This window comes from Myotis lucifugus, unplaced genomic scaffold (genome assembly GCF_000147115.1).
Source record: "Myotis lucifugus unplaced genomic scaffold, Myoluc2.0 scaffold_0, whole genome shotgun sequence".
NCBI classification, from domain to species: Eukaryota; Metazoa; Chordata; class Mammalia; order Chiroptera; family Vespertilionidae; genus Myotis; species Myotis lucifugus.
In genome coordinates, this window is record NW_005871048.1 from 25,074,323 (window position 1) to 25,098,020 (window position 23,698).

General features: G+C 38.5%; 2 protein-coding genes across 4 annotated transcripts in view; both read right to left on the reverse strand.

The window, feature by feature from the left end:
- Window positions 1-1,582, reverse strand: part of GPR150 (G protein-coupled receptor 150) — a 1,977-nt gene extending 395 nt beyond the window's left edge. The window contains 3 exon segments of the mRNA XM_006081542.3: window positions 3-43; window positions 45-379; window positions 382-1,582. Of these exon segments, the coding sequence (XP_006081604.1) occupies window positions 3-43; window positions 45-379; window positions 382-946 (941 nt within the window). The 5' untranslated portion in view covers window positions 947-1,582.
- Window positions 1,583-5,824: 4,242 nt separating this feature from the next.
- The window catches only part of ARSK (arylsulfatase family member K), a 30,575-nt gene continuing 12,701 nt past the window's right edge, over window positions 5,825-23,698 (reverse strand). For all 3 annotated transcript variants that reach the window (XM_006081208.3, XM_006081207.3, XM_023749865.1), the window contains 5 exons: window positions 17,643-17,925; window positions 15,389-15,560; window positions 11,729-11,953; window positions 10,274-10,498; window positions 5,825-7,726 (listed from right to left, as the gene is read on the reverse strand). In XM_006081208.3, the coding sequence (XP_006081270.1) occupies window positions 7,419-7,726; window positions 10,274-10,498; window positions 11,729-11,953; window positions 15,389-15,560; window positions 17,643-17,925 (1,213 nt within the window). In that variant the 3' untranslated portion in view covers window positions 5,825-7,418. The remainder of the gene's footprint in view (window positions 7,727-10,273; window positions 10,499-11,728; window positions 11,954-15,388; window positions 15,561-17,642; window positions 17,926-23,698) is intronic.

A 23,698-nucleotide genomic window follows, 5' to 3' on the forward strand; every position in this document is an offset into this window, starting at 1 on the left:
ACTCTCCCACCGGTCCCGACGACCACGCAGCTGCCAGCCGGGTTAGCAAAGTAGGGCAGTTCGCAGCCCACGAACAGCAGCGCTAGAACCAGGCTCATCTTCAAGCTCTGCACTTTGGTGCGCGGTAGCGCGCTGTGGACCGGGGCTTGGCCAGGACTTGACGTGGGCGCCGCGGCAGATGGGGCCGGGGGCGGGCGCTGCCACCAGGCGCAGATCAGGCGGCTGCAAGCGACGCCCAGGACCGCGACCGGCGCCGCGAATCCCGCGGTGGCCTCATAGAGCGCGTAGACCTGCAGGTGCCAGCGCGGCAGGGGCGCGAAGATGCCGCGGCAGCGATGCTCTCCGGGCCCGGCGCGGGCGGCGGGAGGCGCCGAGGGGGCTCCCCGCGCACCACGGAGACCGAGGGCAGCGCCAGCAGCAGCGCCAGCAGCCAGCCCAGGGCGGCGAGGGCGCGCGCGGGCAGCGGCGGCCCCTGGGGACGGCGCACGGCGCGCTGGCGCTGGAGGGCAATGAGCACCACCAGGTGGGCCGAGGCACCCCGGCCGGATACCTGCAGCAGCCGCACGAAGCGGCACTCGTGGTCGCTCGCGGCCCGATGCGACGCGCCCAGCAGGTCCCAGGCCAGCTGCGGCAGCGCGGTGCCCCCGCACGCGTACAGGTCGGCCAGGGCCAGTTGCACCAGCAGCAAGTCCATCTGGCGACGCTTGGGACCCGCCCAGGGCCCGCCGCGGCCGCACAGGCGGCACAGTACCTTGGCGTTGCCGGCCACGGCCACCACCAGGATGGCCCCCAGGTAGACCAGGCGGCTGGGCGGGCCGGGCGGCGGTGGCCCGGGAGCTGGGACTTCCCGTCCGGAAGTCAGGTTGAGACCCCAGCCCAGAGAGAGGGGTGCGGAGTGGTTGGGCGCCGGCGACCGAGTTGGGAGGCTGAAGGAATGATACTCCATTCTTACCTTGGAGGAAGAGCAGGGACCGAAGACCTTAGGCAGGGCGAAGGAAACCGAGGGGGAGGCGAGGCTGCGCGCGGCGCGATGCCGGATCTGTCAGTTCCCAAAGTTAGTTGAAGACCCACATTGCACAGAGAGGCAGCTGGATTCCGGTATATTTGTGCTGAGATGTTTTTTCATAGGTTGCCTTCGTCACTTGTCACTCGAATGTGGGTTGTACACTCGAGGAACACACATGATTCCTATTCTCCACCTTCTCCGTGTCTGCCCTCCCAGTCCTTCTCCCCTTCCCATCTCCGCCAAGGCCCCCATGCTACCCTCGCAGGAGCCTCGCACCACTGGGCTCTGGGACCTCCCGGGTTCCCCATTTACCCGTAGAGCCCATCTGGACAGAAGGTCGTTTTGCCGGGACCGTTGTAAAGGCTCTTAACCCAAGACCAACACACAAAAGATGCAGCTCCTGACTGAGATTGTACCCCTCAAAATGGTTCCATGATTGCCAGTAGGAAAAAAGAAAAGAAACAAGAAACCAGTTTTGATGAAAAAAATAAAAAAGGTTTGAGATGTTGTGGATCTGTACTAGCAGGTGAAAAACAAACACAAGAAACCTAACAGCATTTTGAGCAAAGAGGATCCCATTAGATGAACCTTAAATAAAGATGTATCTTTGGCCAACAATGAGAGGATTTACTTGGACTAAAGTCAGTGCTGTTTGGCAATTAGCAGTTGAAGTGGTTTGCAGATATCTAGTTTCAAATACTCATTACTAGAAGCAGAGGATCACAGCTACTCTCTGGGTGATATAAAATTCATTTCATTAGTCTGAAGAGGGCATCGACAGGTTTTATGCAAATGGTAGTACATTTGTTACTTTTCCCCTAATATTTTCATTCAGCGATGATGTGTCATCATGGCTTCTCTTGATTCTGTCTTCTAGCAGGTGGGAGGTAGCTAGGAGGGACTACGCTTCCAATAAGCTTAGAGAAAAGGTGACTAAGAAAATAAGGCAGCCAAGTTTTAAAAAAGAAATCCAAGTTACAGGAAATGGTTTAGGATAAATGCTGCCTCTTATTTTAGCCCTCCATCTTCACAAATTTTAGTTTTCTTGTTGGAAGCATCAATTTGTCTTTTGTGCACCCTCCTTACTAGTCACCCTGAAAGTAGAATTCCTGCACTTCCTGATCTGGGAGTCTGCTGGGTTCACATTCCCAGGCTGAGAAATCATTTGGCACTTCAAGGTGCATGGGATAGGAGGGCTTGGTGGGTGCAGATGACAATCTTGCCATTTGCTGTAGTAATCCAATTTCCTGAGCTATTGGCCTTTGGCCAGAGACTTTATAATTTTCATCATCATATCACTAGTGCTTAGCACTGAGCCTGACACATGGTAGGTTTCAGGAAATATGTTTTGAGTTGATGAATTAATAGATATGCATTTGTTTTCATCCATTGTGCTGGGCACAATCAAGGATCATGAGTTGTATTTCATTTTAGAACTTCTCCATTGGCCTTTAATCTAGAAGTTTCTTCACCTTTTCCCTTTCATGACACTGATGGGTCTGAAGGGTCCATGGCACATGTTTTGTAGACTGTCTCTAAAGTTGTATTTGTTTCCACATAATTAAATCTGGATTAGACTTTTTGGGCAGAAATACTACATAGGTGATACTTTGTCCTCAGTGTAATCATTTCAGGGCACATAATGCTAGTTTGTCTAAATATTGGTGATGCATGACATATATGTTTCAAAATTAAGTATTATTTTATTATAAAAATAGTACGTATTAATTGCAGAAAAATTAGACAATACAGATTAGCAACAAAACACTTAACATACCATGCAGATAACATTAATACTCAAGTTATATATCCTTGAGACTATAATGACTATATATATATTTACAAAAATATGTAATATTTTGTATCCTGCTTTTTTCATTTAAAATTATATTTGGACAGCTTTCTATGCCAATCAGTAAAAAATGTGACATAATTATGTTTAATGTGAAATGAATTGCAATGATTTAAATAACCCCCTATTTTTGGACAAATGTTTTCCAGTTTTCACTTTAGAAATAATTCCCTTCAGATACATTCTTCTATACAGTTATTGGCATTCAGTTATTCCCTTAAGATAAAGCCTAGCATGGGAATTGCTAGGGCAGAGCACATGCATTTTTACAGCAATTTAATACATGGTGCACAAGCAATGTATATGTGTTTTTCCCTGTGATCCCACCAATAATGAGTCCCATCGTTGTTAATTTTTGTCATTCTCTTATATGAAAAAATAGTGTTTGTTATTTCTTCATTTTTAAAGAAATAAAACTCTCCATGCTTGGAAGTGAGAGCCAGGCATTGATAGTCTTTAAACATACTCAGGTGATTCTAATTTGCAGCAAAGTTGTGAACCATTGTTATAGATTGGCGGTTAACAAATTATGGCCCACAGACCGAATCCTGTGTTTTTGTAAACAGTTTCCTGGGTACACAGCCAAGCTCATTTGTTTACTATTGTCTGTTGCTGCTTTCATGCTTCTAGGGCAGAACTGAGTAGTTGTCAGAGACCATATGGCTCACAAAGCTTAAAATAGTATCTGGCTTTTTTTTCATAGAAAAAGATAAAACAAAGAGGGATAGAGTTTCTTTGTCAACTGTCCTGTGCAGAAGTTTGCTAGAATTTACTGTTTCTAGAAGGTTCTGCTTTATTGTGAAGGCTACTCCCTTTCACCCCCTGCCCTGCCATGACCTAATGTGTTAGTTTTCTCCTCCAATGTGATATTTGAAAAACTCTAACTCTAACTCATATTAATTCAACAAGTACCAAGCTTCTACTATGTGTCAGGCACTTGGGCTACTTGAGGAAACAAGCAGGACAAAAGGCCATTCCTGTATGGAGCTTTCATCCTAGTGGGGAAGGAGGTGTGGGAGATACTATAAACAAATTAAATGTGCGAAATATACACCAAATTGGGTGGTGATGTTTTCTATGGAGAAAAATAAAGCAGGGAAGCCCTATGAGAAGCTAGAATTTGAGCAGTGACCTGAAGGTGGTAACAAAGTGACCCATGTGGAAATCTGAGGCCAGAACTGCATTCCAAGAGCATTGACAAGCACAAAGGTCTTGAGATGGTCCATGCCTGGTGTGCCAGAAAACAACAGGGAGGTCAGTGTGCCGGAGATAACATTTGGCAGATCATTGGGACCTTTTACAGAATAAGATGGGAAACCAGTGGAGCGTTTTGAGTATCCAGTGATGCGATTGGATATATTTTAATAGAATCAGCCATGGGCAGACTCAGGGAGACCTCTTATAGGCTATTGCAAAATTCTAAACATCTGAGTGTGGTAGATTGTAACAGGATGGTAGCAGTAGAGATAGTTAAAAATGAAGCCCAAATATTGTCCTCAATCCAGTTTATAGTTTGTGTTGATTTCACTGTTTCTGGCATTAGGTAATTTGTCTTGGTCTTCCAAGTTTTTCTGGTTGTTAGATGCCATTTTGAATTAGATATTGTCCTTAAAATTAAATATACCTAATTATGATCCTATACCTAACATACTTAAAATATTACGAATGCTTGGTAAATTCTAACAAGGGGTGCATATTTAAGGGTTTGGGTAGAACAAGTGGATTATATTTATCTTTACATGCCTGTTTTTTCAGAACCACATTTCTATGATTATTGTTTTATTTTTTCCTAAAATTAGCACATACATCCACACCTTAGCTATTTTATGTTCTGTAGTTTTAATCAGGAGATGGAAGGTAGATTTGCATATTTTACTTTTAACCTTAATAATCTAAGACTGAGATGTTTTTCTTAAGGGTTTTACATCAGAATATACCTGAAGTGAAAATTTATTTCTCAGCAATTCATACATAACTACAAAGGTAACCTCAGACAAACTCACTGAAGAACCATTAAGTCATTGTCTACAGAGTAGCTTTTGTATCAGGAAAACATAAGATACCAACTGAAAAACTGCAAACAATAGGATGGTTTGGTACAAAATATAGAGAAATAGAGTTTGCACAAATAAGCAACAACCAGTTAGAAGATATAATGGAAGAAAGATCCACTTAAAAATAGCACCACCAACAACAAATGGTAAAATAACTAGAAGTAAGCTCATCTCTGGCTATGTGTTAGGATCATCAGCTGGAGAGCTTAATAACAAAACATAAGAACAAAACAGTGCCCAGGTGCCACCCTTAGAATTCTAATTCAGTTGGTGTGGAGTGGGACCTAGGTGGTATTTTTTTAAAGGTCCCTACTTTCCAAATATCTCTATGAAGATACTGATCTAGTTTAGGAAAACTTAGAATACTACTGAATGTTATCATAGAAGATGTGAAGAAAGGGAAAAGCATACTCTAGTCTTTAGAATAACTGAATATCATAAAGAATTCAATTCTCCCTAAAGTTGGCTATGAATTTAATATGATTTCATGAAAAGACTAACAAGATTTTTCATTTTTCAAACTAGACAAACTTATTCTAAATTTGTATGGGAACTATAAGTTAGAAAGAGTAGCCAGGACAGTTCGGTTTGTGTGGCTCAGTGGTTCAGCATTGACCCATGAACTAGGAGATTAAGGTCTGATTCCCATTCACATGCCCAGTAGGGGGTGTGCAGGAGGCAGCCAATCAATGATTCTCTTTCCTCATTGATGTTTCTGTCTCTCTTTCCCTCTCCCTTCCTCTCTGAAATCAATAAAAACATTATTAAAAAAAAAATAACCAGGACAATTCTGAAAAACAAAATTGTTGCAAAGGGACTAGTCTGACCAGATATTGACCATCACACAAATTAGAACAGTCCATTGAAAAATGAAAAATGTTCTGAAAGAACTCAAATGGCATTTCAAATCAATAGAGGGAAAGATAATTTATTCAATAACAGATGTTATATAATGAAGTGGCATTTTCTAACCAATGGGATTAATGTTAGTTTACTCAGTGAAAGGTCAATTGGATAGCCATCTTATAAAACAAACTAATTGATAACCATTCCAGATGGGTCAAGAAGGATGAAAAATAAAACTCTAAAAGAAGATAAGTGGGGAAGACCATTCTAAATATATGTGACACAAAATCCCAAAGCTACAAAAGCAAATATTCATAAATTTGATTGCATGAAAATACCAATTTCTACATGTCAAAAACACCACAACAAAGTCAAAAGATAAATTACAAAAAGGAAAAATAAACCTTTCTGCTTTTCTTACAAAGATCTAATATCTAAAGCATAGCTGTAATAAAGAAGGCCAACCATCAAAAGAAAAATGGGCAAAGAATAGAAAAATAGTATAGGTCATAGTAAAGGAAATTCCAATGGCTAGTAAGCATATGAAAATATACCTTAATCATAAAAATAAAAGTAATAATATATTTTTAACTTATCAGGTTGGCAAAGGATGTGAGGGCATTTCATTGCTGGATGAGAATTTAAGTTGGTATAATTTCTTAGGGGTAATTCGGTAGCATTTTGTGTAGTTTTGCTAGACATAGGTCTTGTACCAGCAATTTCACCTCTAGGTACCCATTGTTAAGTGGGGAAAGAAAAAGAGCAAGATGCAGAATATTTTTGTATAGTATGCTACCATTTGTGTGCGTGTGTGTGTGTGTGTGTGTGTGTAAGATTATGAAGTTTGGAGATGCATGGTCTGTCTCTAAAAGAATACATAGGAAGGTGGTTATAGTAGTGGTCTCTAGGAAGGGGGACTGGGTGGCTGGGGGACGGGGAAAGAAGGGAAACTTCATGTTCACTGTTAACTCCTTTGTACCTTTTATATATAACACCTATTTTTTAAAAAGCAATAATAAAGTTAGTCATATCCAGGGTCTATATCCCATCAATTATTTCAAATACTTGCACCACATAAACATAAATACTCCATGTCCCATCAAATACAAATAATTCATCAGATACCACCAAATACTCACAAATTACTATTTTATGGTTCATAAGTAATAATCAATAATAAAGTTATTCTACACTTTATATTATTCAGATCAATGTAACTTTATATTCTATTTGATTTTATCCTTAAAAGAGATTTTTTAAAAAAATATATTTTATTGATTTTTTACAGAGGAAGGGAGAGGGAGAAGGATAGAGTTAGAAACATCAATCAGTTTCCTTCTGCAAACCTCCTACTGGGGATATGCCTGCAACCAAAGTACATGCCCTTGACTGGAATAGAACCTGTGACCCTTCAGTCCGCAGGCCGATGCTCTGTCCATATCCTTTAAATACTTCCATTATGTTGTAAGAAGTTGCTAAGAATGAGATGTTAATAGTAATCATTTTTGAAAATATATACTGTAATTCTATGATTTTTTATTTAAAATAATATACATTCTTTAAAAGTAATACTTGTAATGAAAGTTTACATTTAAAACTAACATGTAAAACACATACTTAATCATTATCTTTTAACATATTTCTATATAGCTCCAGAACATTATTTTCTTATTTTTGTTGAGATATTTTTTGGAGGAGTGTGGGTTTTAAGCCACCGATCAATTGCACTTTCATACTTTCTCGGTTCTTTCAGCCAGTCTTGATGCCACCTAAGATTTGCTATAACATTTGAATAGTTTTGCCCTATACTTTGTTTCCACTTGATAAACTGCTCTTTATTGTATTGGTGGACAGAAGCAGAAACTTTAGGGTAGTTTATAATGGAACGAAGCTTCTGATCCAAAGAATAAGTAATTTCTGGAAACTTTGTAGCAATATTTGTTAGTTCATCTGGATCTGAGGAAATATCTGAAAGAAAAAAATTAAATGCCTGTCAAAAGAATTACCTGAAACAAGAACATTTTTTAGAATGCCATTACTCTGTGACAGATGATGTTTTAGAATTTATTTTTATTTTCAGTTATTTTCAGTTCCTCTTAGTATATATAGTACAATGATGGCCAGGATAAGTGGTAAATAATATACCAAAAGTTAAACACCTCTCTGAATGTTTGTTCAAATTATCTTCCTACCATCGTCCCACTATCCCATGTTTTTCTTATCCATCCTTTGATGGCATAAACAGTCAAATCCTTATCACTAGTGAGCTGGCTTAGCTCTAATTCTTCCAGACTTTGATGCCTTGCTTACTTTGACAGGCTGAGAAAAAAAATAGTATGCTTTTATTGTCCCATATCAATAACCCAAACTAAAGAATTATTTTGAGTTAATAATTTTGACATTTGTAACAAGGAAGGAAATGTAAGGAGAAATGAATATTAATAATGGCATTAGTACATATAGTATATGCAAAAAGGAGGCAAGGGATAAATAAAACCTTAATTCTAATAATGCTGCTTTAAAATTAATTCACAGAATAGTGAAGCTAGGAGGCATTTGCAGGATTATGCTATCATCTAGTAGTGTTGTAAAGCTCTCTAAGATGCCGGTGGGGTCCCTCAGCCTGGCCTGTGCCCTCTCGAAACCCAGGACCCCTTGGGGGATGTCAGACTGCCAGTTGGTAGTGCTGCCACGGAGGTGGGAGAGGCTCATGCAACCACAGCTGCGCTCCTGAGTCCGGCATCTGGCACCCATCGGTTAGCTGAGTGGTGCTCCTGCTGTTGGAGCACACTGACCACCAGGGGGCAGCTCCTGCATTGAGCATCTGCCCCCTAGTGGTCAGTGTGTGTCATAGCAACCGGTCAACCAGTCAAACGGTCGACCAGTCGCTTAGGCTTTTATATATATAGACTAGAGGCCGGGGGGGGGGGTCCCCTCAGCCTAGCCTGTGCACTCTCGCAGTCTGGGACCCTGAGGGGGTGACCACTTGCTGGCTTAGGCCTGCTCCCCGGGGGATTGGGGCTAAGATGGTAATCAGACATCCCTCTGGCAGCCCGGCAGCCCTCGGGGGATGTCCATCTGCCAGCGGGGAGCAGACCTAAGCTGCAGTCGGACATCCTTAGCGCTGCTGAGGAGGCAGGAGAGGCTCCCACCACCACCGCTGTACTGGCAGCCGTCAGCCTGGCTTGTGGCTGAGCAGAGATCCCCTCTGTGAGAGCGCACTGAGCACCAGAGGGCAGCTCCTGCATTGAGCATCTGCCCCCTGGTGGTCAGTGTGTGTCATAGTGACCAGTCATTCCCAGTCTTTCTGCTGTTAGGGTCAGTTTGCATATTACCCTTTTACTATATAGGATAGAGGCCTGGTGCACAGGTGGGGGCCGGCTGGTTTGCCCTGAAGGGTGTCCCGGATCAGGGTGGGGGTCCCGCTTGGGTGCCTGGCCAGCCTGGATGAGGGGCTGATGGCTGTTTGCAGCTGGTCGCACCCCCTTCAGGATGGGGGTCCCCACTGGGGTGCCTGGCCAGCCTGGATGACGGGCTGATGGCTGTTTGCAGCTGGTTGCACCCCCTTCAGGGTGGGGGTCCCCACTGGGGTGCCTAGCCAGTCTGGATGATGGGCTGATGGCTGTTTGCAGCTGGTCACACCCCCTTCAGGGTGGGGGTCCTCACTGGGGTGCCTGGCCAGTCTGGGTGAGGGGCTGAGGGCTGTTTTCAGGCTGGCGGGTGAATGAAGCTCCCAGCCTCTTCTTTTTTTTATTCTGGGATTTATTTACCTTCTATAGCTGTCACTGGAGCTGAGGCCCGGCTCCAGCTCTGAGGCTGTGGCTGGCTGAAAGCAGGTATCTGGGTTTGTTTAGCTTCTATAATTGAAACTCTGTTACCATCACTGGCGCTCTAAGCTCTGAGCCCGCTGCCGGCTGAAAGCATGTACCTGGGGTTTGTTTAGGTTCTATAATTGCAACAATGTTGCATCCGGAGCTCAGAGCTGGGCTGCAGCAGGCGGGGAACCTTGGCTTCCTCCATCGTTGGAGCAAGCAAGCCTCCTGTTCACTTCAGCAGTGTGGCTGCCGGCCGCCATCTTTGTTGGCAGTTAATTTGCATATCTCACTGATTAGCCAATGGGAAGGGTAGCTAAGTTACGGTTAATTACCATGTTTCTCTATTATTAGATAGGATAGATAATAATCCTCCAGAACAGCTGAAAGCATGGTATAATGAGAGGGTGTTAACTACTGATTGGGAAAGATAACCATGAGTATTAGAAGACACCTTAATCAGAGAAAAACAGTGGTTTCGATCTTGAGTCTCAGATCAAAAGCTTTAAGGCACTAGCTCTGGAATACAGATGGTGATTTGCAAAGGATCTGCACCTCTCATGGGCAATCTTTTGTAGACAGTCCCATCATGAGAAGCAGCAGATATTCATGTAACAATAATTACTGGATCTGTTAGGCGACACTATGTAGGTCAGCTCATCACACATCATACTACACTTACGAAATATATGAACAAATTTACCGAATAGTTGAGGAGATACTGAAGCACCGTCAGAGTAGGCTATATACTTCCACTGGTTAGTTCGAAGCATGTAGGTGGACGCATTCACATTGCATCCATGGAATTCACTCAGAATCCAGGGTGGATGTAGGCTTTTAAATTTATGTTCATTCTCAAACATTTCTGATGATAATGGCAACAAAGAGTATCCACTTAGGTTCTGAGGCAGAGGAATCCCAGCAATGTCTATAACACAAATAATACAATCTTTTAAAATAACTCATTTTTTATTAGTTGGACATTCATCAATGACATCACTAAAGGTCACAGAGGCTGTACATGTATTTTATAAGTATTTTGCCTGCATCCAAGTGCTTATTCCAATAACCATGCCTGGGCATGTTAACTACTTTGAATCTTAGTTTCCTCATTTGTAAAGGGAATAATAATACCTGCATTTCATAGGCTTATTTTAGATTTCAATATGATAATTTATATAAAATTCAGAGACCAGTACCTGGCACACAGGAAACCCCTAACAAATATTAATTTATATCATCAGTCCTTTATTTCTGAATGATTAAATAATCACAGTTGTTTCTCACATTTGTTCCATGAGATACTAATAACACCTATATAAGAAGGGGTTTATTAGTCACACGTTTGCAAACAATGGTTAAAATTACATAGGTGAATTTACTGTAAATGTAAATTTATTGCTGATACATATCAAAACCTTCAGAGGTGGTGTATAGTATTCCATGTATCCCAAAGTTATTTGATGACAAAACTTTTTTTACCCCCAAATAATACTGTGAGGAATAGTATTTTGCAGAACATATGTTGATAAATCCCAGATTATACTGATTTGAGGAAAACTAATTTATTTTTTTCCTCATCAAATATAGTCATATAAACAATAGCATGAGAAATGTCTAACTTAAAAAGTGGTTGTAAAAAAAGAGGTATTTACAATATAACAATGTAAAAATTGCTTCTAAGCTGTCTTTTTAAAATTCAAACTATCTTTTTCCTATAGAAAAATTATTAATTATGGCCAGGTACTCAGGATAGTTCCAAAATGAGTCTGTAGTTGCCCTCTCCACCCCTTTTCTGGTTTCAATGTTCTGTGTTTTTAGGTCTAATTAAATACTTTTAATAAAAAATAGAAAGTAATAAGTAGTATATCTGCATTGCTAGAAATTAAATAATCATATCTATGAAGTTATGAACCTGAATATCTTAAGTGGCTTATTCGATAGTCATATCCTGATAGTGAATCTCTGGAAGGAAAGATGACTACAGGGAGTAAAGGCCAAAGGAATCTGAGGACTATTATCCTCATATTTCAGATATGGATTGATTCACAGAGGAGTTGTTCAAGATTATAAACACGTCAGCAGGGCCTCTGACTACTTTGCTTACTCATGCTCCAGCATTATTACAAATAAAGATTTATCGACTTACATTACTTACCAAGCATAGTAGGGTAAATATCCACAAGAGAAACCACATCTGATACTTGTAGGTTGGCCTCAATTCCCGGTCCCATTATCAAGAGTGGAACATGGGCACTAGCTTCGTACATACTCATTTTATAAAACTGACGATGTTCCATGGCCAGCTCTCCATGGTCTGAGGTGTATATAACAATAGTTTTCTCAAGAAGATTTAACTGGCGAAGAGCCAAAATAATTTCACCTACAATATAATCAAGATAAATCTTAATTAGTTAATGCTTTATTCTATCATAATAAGCTCATCACAACCCTAGTAAGAGTTTGTCAGGATGCTACTTAACATCTGAATATTATCTACTGTTCCTAAGTAATACTGTTTCATGTGCCTGTTCCTCAGTGGACAGACGAGAGAGGAAGGAGAAAATATAATACCTATAGTATAGTTTCTTTATTTGAAGATCACACTGGCATGCTTTTTATGTTTCTACTAGAGGCCTGCTGCATGAAGTTTGTGTAAGGGTGGGCCCTTCGCAGCCGCCCTGCCTGATGCCTCAGCCCTCGCAGCCCCGGCTTTGTCTGGAAGGTAGTCTGGACAGTCGTTCTGCTGTTCAGTCTAATTAGCATATTAGCTCTTTAGTATATAGGATTAGAGAATAGGGGGAAATTTTTCCCTTTAGTGACTGTAATGAAAAAAAGACAGGTCTGGATATCAGCACTCCACACATGTCAGATAGTGAAAGGATTGATATCACACTGACCCATAATTACTGCCCAATGGGAGGAGATAAGAGGGGTCAGAACTCCTCTTCCCTGCAACCCTTTTCCCAAATCCCCAATCTCCAGATCGTGCCCATGAAGGTGGTGGAGGGTTACAGATTTCCATTGTTGAAGAAGGACTGAAGTAGTATAGATAGTATATGAGTGTGATGTAGCATATTCTTAGAAGGGGAATACCTGGACAGTAACATTCCTCTGACCAGTCCCTGTTTCTTAGTGTCCTGAAACTTCCTCCTCATTATAATTAAGAATTACAGCAAGGCACAGTCCAGAGAGAGGAGTCATCCCTATTCTGGCAGTTCCTCAATCTGGGATACAGGGTTCTCTGTTTTATTTTTAAACACACACACACACACACACACACACACACACACACACACACACACACACCACACACACAACAAGACAAAAACAAAAACAAAAAACATCACAGGTGATTCAGAGGTCCAGTCAGAACTGAGACCAGGGCTCCATGGAGTTATTTACAGAGTTCAGACCATCAGGATCTTTTAACTGATCTTCTTGCTTGCATGCCTCCTTCCTTTCCACAGTATTCCTTGTACCGTTCTGGTGGATAGCTTTCTAAAATATCTGATCATGTCACACCCAGTTTAGACCTTTCCCACAGTGTTCTACTGTTTAATTCTTTAGTACAACACACAAAGCCCCTGTCCACCCTCCAAGCTCAGTCCCCTCAGCTTCCCCTAACACCTTTAACTTTCACAACCCTCCCAACTTAGAATTCCCTGAACTAATAATACTTAGTTTAGACTTTCTTGCCTCTGGACACATTCTGCCTTCTATTATTGAATGCCTTTTCTTCCACCATCTACTTGCTAAATTGCCATTCTTCCTTTCTGACCCAGCTCAAGCCTTTCCTCCCTGGTGAAGCAGTCCCCACTCCCCAGGTAGAGTGAATCACTCTGTCCTCCAAGACTACAAATATAAAAAAGTAGTATGTTACTGTAGTTACAGCAATATATTATCATTGCTGGTAAACGTTTACTGAGTTCTTACCATGTGGCAGGCACTATGGTGGCAAAGCTAGACACTTAAAATACAACGTTGAGTAAGACTGAATGTCCCTGCCTTCATGAAGCTCATATTCTTCAAGGGAAATGGACAGGAGACAAGTAAATCAACAAAATAATTAAAAGTTATGATGTAAGCAAACAAGAGTAAGTAGGATGATGGGGCTGGTATACTAACTTAGAGTGGTTGGGGAGATATCCCTGAGCTGCCAGCTAAAGACTGACAATAGCTGTCAGCTATGTAAAGAGCAAAGGGAAGGCATCTCAGGGAGAGGGAACAGTGAATATAAGGCCCCTGGGTAGAGTACATGCCTAAAGGGTTTTTAATTAATACATGACTGTTTTTATAATATTCAACTTAATACTACCAGTGCCCAACAGTGCCTGATTACTAGGGGGCACTAAATGTTTGTTGAACAAGCATTGTGAACAGTAATACCATAAATACTCTTGGTGACAAAATCAGTTAGAGATTTAACAACAAGGATACAATATATTTCATAACCTTTGTAACTTGAAGTGAGCTGCTGCATTTTTTTTTCTTTTGCCTGAAGAGACTTCAAGAGTAGTATTCCCACACTCCCTGCAGCAACATTACATCCTATTTCACTTTAGTAGACATGGAAGAATGGATAGCAGCAAACATTCAAAAGAGATTTCCAAGGTGCAAATGGGTGACTATCACTAACATCAGAAAATATATAGATATAATTCATATAATTCAACATTTGTGTGGATTTAAGGATTAAAGAAATTGACTCAAAATCTTGTATTTTAGAGTAAGCAATTGGAAGGTCCTTTAGACTCTTTTAATACTAATTATAAATAATTTATCCATATGGCTGTTTTGCTTTCTGTTTTATACTTTTTAAAATTTTCCCAATAAATGCTTTTTAAGAAACAGCCATTCACTTGTTCACACCTGAAGTTTACTTTGTACAGAAAAGGTGCTACGCATACTTCACGAATGCAATTACATTCTACTCCAAGGTACAGCAGAATAAATGATTCTGTATTGTGAAAAGAACTTGTTATAAAAATGTGTATTTTTTTTTTAAACCAGGGTTTCTCCACATGAACTGGAGACCGCCATAACTCTACAAGTGAGTAGGCAAAACACTTTCTTGACAATCACCTTATAGAGACAGGTTTGGTTTTGAGCTGAATCAGAGAAGGAACTTCAAACTGATTCTGTACCAGAATACACATGGGGAAACTGACTTGGCCTTTAGTTACGTTTGCTCTGAGGGGCCTGGGAGAACGGATTTGTTCTGCAGCTATTAGTCTGGGCAAAGTCACAAGATTCTACAACTAAACTGTCTAATCTCCTAGGAACTAAACTGCCTTACAATGACCTGTCACACGTGTATCTGTGTTTGGCTGAATATGGGCAAACTTCAGAGATGTTTAGGGTTTGGTTCCAGATCAGCACAATAAAACGAGTATCACAATAAAGTTGTAATCTTTTTGATGATGGAGGGTCTTCCCTTTAATTTGTAAAAACGTTATCTGTGAAACACCATAAAAAGAGGTATGCCTGTACTGATTACTGATTAAAGCTGGTAAAAGGTTTTGTTGCAAGCAGATGATATAGCCTTCTATGACCTTTTCTTTGCGTATGAAAAAATCTAAGCATTTATTAATTTATAAATAATTAAAATAGAAAAGGCTTTTATTCTACTATTAATAATGCAAATTATCCAATTTTTATATGTGAGTCTTATAATCCTAAGTTTGAAGTATCTAAGCAACTGATATAAAAAATCATCTCAGGATATTCATTCAAGTCATCAACCAGCATAATCATGGTTTGTTGGCAAAATATTATACTTTTTCTTCATGTAACTGCTAATTATTACACCACCTACCAAGCATGGCATCTGTCTCAGCACACATAGCATAATAAAATGCTCTAATATTCTTAATTTCTCTTTCTGTAAACTTTCCAGTGCAGTTTTTTGTGTAAGAAGAGTAATAATCTATAGGGTGCATTTCTGACAGAGGCGACCACTTTGGGATTTTGATGGCATCATAAGACACCTAAAAAGGGGAGAAAAACAAAGTAGTAATGTTCCTCTCATCCACCAAGTATGTGTGGTGAACTAGACATACATACTTTAATTATTCAGGATAGTAGAAAAGAATGATTATGAATCATGAACTGAAAATAGTAAAACAAATAAATTAGAAACAAACTGTCAATATTGCCACTAATAATAAAACAGATATATTAATATCTATATATAGTGAGATGAAAATTATTTTAAAAATTATACATGTCAATGAAAATGACATGAGCTATATTAGACAGTATTCTAGTACAGAAAAAGGGTCTGAGAACTTTACGATAGTTGTATAATCACTTCAAATTTCAGATCAACACCCTAAGATTGTAGACTTCTTTTCTCTAATAGTTCACTAGTAAAAATGGCAATATCTAGTGAGATAGCAAAATATCTGGTAAACAAATACAACTTTTTCATATATATAAATGCTTACAGTTTTGGTGAAAATGATTAAGATTTAAGTCATATATTTAAGTAACTTAAAAAAAATTCAAATATCTACTTACTATTTATTTAAAAGTTATTTGACTCATTTAATTAGGCTAGTACTAACTCCAGATAAATTTTTTAAAGATGGAGCCAGTTAGAACTTTTTAAGAAGACATGATGTATTTGCAACTTGGACAGTATTTCCTTTAAAATAGGGTGCACTAAATAGTGTTTCTGATTAGAGTTGCTTAAGCAACTTAAATTCGATTTAAGACGACATGTTTCAAAGCACAGACAGTCCTCCCTCTGCATGGTTCAGATATACACAGATTGCAGTTACCACAGTTTAGTGAGACACCAGTCTCCCAATAACGGGGTTCAGATTTTAGTTACTACGGTATATTAACTGTGAATCAGTGCATACAGTACAAACCTTCAGTCATATGCTGCTAGCTACTTAGTCTACAAATCACTATATGAATGAAAGATGTGTATCAGGGACTAATCAGACCATTTCTTTCAAAGCCTGTCACTGACTGATCACCGCGCATCTTTTATCCATTATACACACAGACAGCACACTGTGCAGTTGTGCTGCCTCCCTGTCTCTTAGAGAGAAACCCATGGGACAGTGTACAGAAATGGGTAATCAAAAGAGGGAGTTGGTTAACAAAGATGAATGTACAATAAAGAAATAAAAAGTGGTAGCACTGGAAGTGAAATTTGAATCAAACGTTAACTGGAGTCATAGAAGAAATAGCTGATGTGGGAAGGTTGACACGGCTAGATAGGCAGTCCGAGGAACTCAGTGAAGACACACTCATTGATGTAAATGAGGAAGGTCATTGCAAAGAAAGGACAAACGTCCTAGCGGTAGTGACAGTGGCAAAAATCTTCACAGGAAAGGAACTCTCAGAAATATATCACAACATTGAAAGAGCAAAGGGGAAAATGTTGGAAGGCAATCCAAATTTAGTTATGAATCTGACAATATGCCACGATATAGAAAAGATGTTTGCTCCGTATCTAAATTATACAATGAGAAGGCAAGCACTATTCAAACTACTCTTGATATGTTTTTTTTTTTTTTACAAAAAAAGCAAACACTTTAATTCTCAGTGTTTCTAGTAACAATGCTTTAAATAAATATTGGTTTCACTGTTTTTCATTTCCCTATACATTTTTAACCCCAAATAAGAGAGTTTTAAATGTTTTCTCAAATGAGTTGAGTCCTAGAAAAAATGGTCACTTTCCCAGTTGATTATTAAGATCTCTTTGAGCAGTTTCATCTGGCAGGGTCATTTTTTTCGATCCTGAACTGTGCACAGTGAATATTGCCTGCACTTGGAGAACATCTTTCAGTTTCTCTTTTAATAGACATATTATGTGCAAATGTATTCAATTCAGCAGTAGGTTTCTAAGTTTTAACACTTATCTTATTTCTATAAAATTGCCCCTTCAGCTTTTGTCAACCAACTATTGGTCAATTTGATTTAATGAGAATACTCAATATTTAAGTTTTTCTTTAAAAGTGATAATAAAAGAAACAGTGAGTAAATACCAGTAACATACAAGTATAATGTTAACTTCTAGTTTTTAGCACACATAGCACACGTAGTGTACTTACTTTTTTAAGCCAATAAAGAGATGTGTGAAATGTTGACGATCCAAAATTCTCTCCTGAAGATGGTGAAGGATAAGGGTGTGGTAAATTTAATCCCAAATATAGGACAAATGGTTGAGTGTGATTAACTGCTGCTTTTCTTAACCAGTTTACTGCTGTGTCTGTAGTCTTCCAATCCCCTTCCATTACTCTTATTTTAGTCTTGTTAGGGATAAGATTAACCATAGGTCTGCCTTCTTGTCTGAGTAAAAAAGGAACATCTCTTGTCCATGCCTCCACACGATTGCTGGGGAGTCAAAAAGACAGGTATACTGTAAGGTATGTATAAAGCTTTAAAAACTAAGCATAAACATAAGAAAGCAACATGGAAAATGATTTTTTTTTAACTTGACAAAGGAAACTTTGGTTTAACATTTGAAATTGAATCAACATATTTCACCTTATTAACAAAAAAAGGAGATACAATACCCATGCATGGGAAAACTACTGCAAAGTAAGAGTAAAAGAAACCTTTCTTAACCAGATAAAAATATCTCTAAAAAGCTTAGAGCAAATGTTACACTTGATATTTGTTGAAATCTTTTCTCTGAGATTGGGCATGACATGAAAAACAATTTTTAGACTCAGTCTTGTAAATGTTCAGGTTAATAGATCTCACTAACAAAGTTATTGAGCATTACAAATTCAAAAACCAAGAAAAAATAAGAATAAGGTATTCATTCACCTATGTGTTCTTTAAAACTTAGCTTATTTAGAAAGGTTACTTTTTTATAACAAGATATTTAGTAAAATAAAAGATGTTTTGGATTCCTAGAACTTTTTAATTTTCTAGTATTTTGTCTTTTTTGTTGTTGTTGTTAGAAGAAGAGAGATAGTATTTCTAGCCAAAGCTACTATAATTTTCTCCTGCCACTAAATCTTTATATTTTTAAAATCTTACCTCCCAGGTGTACCTTATGTGTTTATGAAGTTTAATGTTTTAAATTGTTTCTAGCTTTATCCTTTTCTTTATAAGAACCATTTTAACTATGATCTAAGCTGTCTAAACTAATAGTGATACAAATTTCTTATCCATTTGAAACTAAATATACTTTTACTAGCTGATTTAAAAGATAAATGATTCAATCAATTCAATTTTTCTAAATCTTTAGTCTGTTTTATCTAACTACTTGGAAAGCTAAGTAGCAGTCGTTACTACTACTTGTTCTCAATACATGTGTAAGAATATTTAGCTGGCATAATTGTTTAGGAAGAGTCGTGGACATTTCTAAGAAGCTTGTATTTATGAGTTTTGGTTGAGGCAAGCCCCTGTGAAGTAACCTATCCATTAAGAGAATAGTTTTTAAAAAGTCAGATAACAATGCAGAAACAAAGAATATTTTATATCAAAACATAAACCCCCATATTAGGGGAATTTCAAACTACCTAAAATGACTGAGGCCCATAGATGAGCTAAAATAGAACTGTTTTCTGCCTTTTGAAGACGAGAAATGTAAGCAGCCACATAAAAATATAATTTTTGTAGCAGGTATGCAATATATTTTGATAAATATAATGAAAAGTAGGATTCTGGTGGAATTACATCTAACAGATTCTAATCAACTCTATCTAGCATATAGAAAGCCCTAAATAGTAAATTCTATAAAATTTATCATAACTATGAAAACAATATGGCATTGGTTTCTCAGTCAGTCATTCTGCCACTCAGTCGCTGGGCTTTTACTGTATAGGATAATATTTTTATAATATCAATATACTTTATAATATTATTATACTTAATAACACATTACATTAATTATACTGTTATTAATATTACATCATTTTGCTGATTATATATATATTTTATTATATATTATAAATATTTATGCATTACATAATGCAAAATACTATATAATAACAGCAAATACATTTTAAGCAAAAAGTTTCATTTTGCATGAGTGTGGTGGTGGATACTGAGGGATTTAATGGACCTAGGTTGTGAACTCCAGCCTAGCCATTTCTAGTCTTCTAGTGAATTCATGACTATGGGAGCATCAATATTTATAACTCTAAATTTTGACATGATTATAGCCCTTAACAGAAATGTTTGCTGCAGGTTGGGCTTACTTAAATAAAGGCAGCCTTTTTTATTCATGTCAAGAAAAATTTGTGGAATGCTTACCATGTGCCTAAATTCTGTAAGAGTTCTAGGCAGGAGTTTGAGGTGACTTCTTAACTACCAAAACGATATTACCACCTTGTATCTACTCAGGCATAAAACCCTTCTAACACTATACTTTTTTAAAAAAAGGGCCTTATTCTACCTTGTGGAAAAAGCAACTGTGATAAAATAGTTTGGCTATGACTATAACTCTAATGGTTTACTAGTAAATCTATTCACTACTTTTATATCAAAAAGGGGGAAGATTTCTGTTATACTCTTAATTTAACATACAACTGGAAAAACTCTAATATTTAAGATTTTTGTAAGTTTTTGTTTTTTAATATCATACAGAAAATATAACCTGGACAAAATTCCATCAAATCTGAAAGATAAAGCCGGTAGATTGTTCCCCAGTAAATCTGTCATTACGAATTTGCCAAGAAGGCACTGCATAAGACATGTCACCATGTCTATAGCTCTTGGTGAAGGGGGACCCAAATGACCGCATTGTATTGTGTAGGACTGAACTCCTCTGTCCTGTCGACTGGCCAGGGGTGGGCACCTCACCTAAGGACCACATCCTTAGGTCCTTCACCTGGTCAGCAATTTTGATGGGCTCTGGGATGAAATATGAGTTGGGGCTATCATCCTTATTTACAAAATTTGAATTTGGGAAGCAAAGTCAGGCAACTGGCAATTATCCATGAGTTGAGTAAAAGTCACAACAAAGGAGATAGAGCTTGAATAAAAAAGGGTCATGCAGGTCAACGTTATGGTAGGAAATGATGTAAGTGAGAAAAGACTAAGAGCCAACAAGAGAAACAAGTTATAAATCATGACTAATATGAAATAATACTGACCTCATATACTTTACAAAGTATACTTTACAATCATATACTTTATAAAGTGTTCCCTGATATTGCCAGTACACACCTGGCACCACACATAGTTATTATAATACTAGAGGCCCATTGCACGAAGAGATTCGTGCAACAGGCCTTCCATTCCCCTGGCTGCCGGCACCGGTTTTCCTCCAGCACCCAGGACCCAGGCCTTCGCTCCTCCGGCTGGAGCCTTCAGTCTTTGCTCCGCTGCTCCGCACCTACGTATGCAAATTAACCGCCATCTTTGTTGGATTAATTTGCATACTCTCCTGATTGGCTGGTGAGCATAGCGAAGGGACGGTCAATTTACATGTTTGTCTATTATTAGGTAAGATTATTGACTGTATTCCCTATGCTGTACTTTACATCCCCATGACTATTTTGTAACTGCCAATCTGCACTTCTCAATCCCTTCACCTTTTTCACCCAGTCCCCTAACCACCCTCCCCTCTGGCAATCATCAGTGTGTTCTCTGTATCTATGAGTCTGTTTCTATTTTGCGTGTTCATTTATATTGTTCTTTGAATACCACATAGGTGAAGTCATAAGGTATTTGTCTGTCTCTGACTTATTTCACTTAGCTTAATATCCTCTAGGTCCAACCATATTGTCACAAATGGGTTTTTTAATGTTTTATGTATTTATTAATTTTGTTTTTAATATAACTTATTTGTAAGTTCATATACAAATGGTAAGTTTTAATTATTTTGGGGCATATATTAAATTACCATATTTTATTTTATTTTTTTATTGATTAAGGCATTACATATGTGTCCTTATCCCCACTATGTCCCCCCCACCCCAACTCATGCCCTTACCTCCTGGTGTCTGTGTCCATTGGTTAGGCTTATATGCATGCATACAAGTCCTTTGGTTGATGTCTTCCTCCTTACCCCCACCTTCCCTCTGAGGTTTGATGGTCTGATCGATGCTTCTCTGTCTCTGGATCTGTTTTTGTTCATCAGTTTATGTTCTTCATTATATTCCACAAATGAGTGAGATCATGTGATATTTATCTTTCTCTGACTGGCTTATTTCGCTTAGCATAATGCTCTCCAGTTCCATCCAGGCTGTTGCAAATGGTAAGAATTCCTTTTTTTTACCGCAGTGTAGTATTCCATTGTGTAGATGTACCACAGTTTTTAATCCACTCATCTGCTGATGGGCACTTAGGCTGTAAATTTTAATTATTTTTTTATGGTTGCAGAATATACTGTTGTATATATGTACCACAACTATTTTTTAAAAAATATATTTTATTGATTTCAGAGAGGAAAGGAGAGGGGGAGAGAGTAACATTAATGATGAGAGAGGATCATCGACCGGCTGCCTCCTGCACGCCCCCCACTGGGGATCGAGCCCGAAACCCAGGCATGTGCCCCTGGCTGGAATCGAACCCGGGACCCCTCAGTCCACAGGCCGACGCTCTATCCACTGAGCCAAACCAGCTAGGGCAGTACCACAACTATTTTATCCACTCATCTATTGATGGGCACTGGGGTTGCTTTCATAGATTGGCTATTGTAAATGCTGCATTGAACATAAGGGTGCATATATTCTTTCAGGTTAGTGTTTTGGGTTTCTTTGGATATATACCCAGAAATGGAATTGCTGGGTCATAAGGCAGTTCCATTTTTTAAATTTTTTTTGAGAAATTTCAATACTGTTTTCCATAGGGGCTGCATTAATCTGCATTCTCACCAAGAGTGCACGGGGATTGAAGTGGAAATTTTAAAAAAAAATTTACACAGAACTGCTAGAAAAAAATCAATTTACAGAAATAGCAGTCCAACTAAAAATAGAGAAAGTGCTAATTTGGGGGAGATCCAAGCAACTTTGTGTAAATATTCTGAGACAGTTTTGCTATCATAATCCTCCATTTCTTCTGAGGCCTGACACCTTAAGTAACTTTATACTATTACTATAAATACCGTTGACACTTTCTCCAGAGAAAAAAGGCACTTTTAAGAGTCTATACAAGGTTACAGGGGGAGGTTTGGATTTATAAAAGGCATCTTTCAAAGCTTGAAAAACCTGGATTCTAAAAAATAAAATAATAAATAAAAAATAAAAGAAAAACTTGGATTCTGATTGTAGCTTTCATCTACAAAAAAAAGTACTGGGTAAAATAATGAGAATTCTAAGGAAAAAAATTTAGTTAGATGGGGTTTTATATGATCTCAGACTACAATATGTATATTACAGGAATTTCAATTTGAAGATATGTTTTGCAAGTAAAGAGACCTTAAATTTTCAACAATTTAAACTTAAGGAGCTTTCATAAGCTGAATGTTCAACCAATATTAAGCTGTCTCATTTTGGTCTTCATTAACTGTAACTAAAATTTTACAAAGCTAAATAATATCTGTCATGATTTTATAGGAATTGAAACCTCTTTAAGGTTTAATTACAAAATTTAAATTGTCTTGTCCCTGAAACAGTCACATTCAGGTTTATTTTCAGGCCGATCCTAAAAAATACAAAAAATTCACATTCCACCCTTCAGTATCTTCCAGCTGCTAAAACCAGATATCTCGCTACAGTCATGGGAGGTTACTTTTAGTCAGTTTTTAAAAGAATTTATTCAATCCCTATAATCTTCCTTCCTCTATATCTCCTTCTGCAATAGTTATTTTAAAAGTTCATTAGGAAATCTAGAAAAAAGATTAGCAAGAAGGAAATTTAATATCCTCAAATGGCTAACACTGGCAAAAGTAGGAGATAAACTCCATTATGGGCAGCTAAATATCATACATTAAACTTTAGTAATTAAATGGAAAAAAATCCAAGAACTAGAATGAGTTTGTAGGCACAGAGCTATCACCCGTGCTATAGGAACCTGTGTAGGAGTCATGGTAGACAGCAATCTGAAGACAGCCCCAGAAGCTGCTTCTGCCAAGAATTTGCTAGTCATCAGAAGGGAGTTCTGGAATAACAAAAGTAAACAAAACCAACAGCAGGCTCTTCCACTCTCATAAAATATCATGCTGAGATTGCACCAGAATTATGCAAGCTGTTCTAGATAATGAATA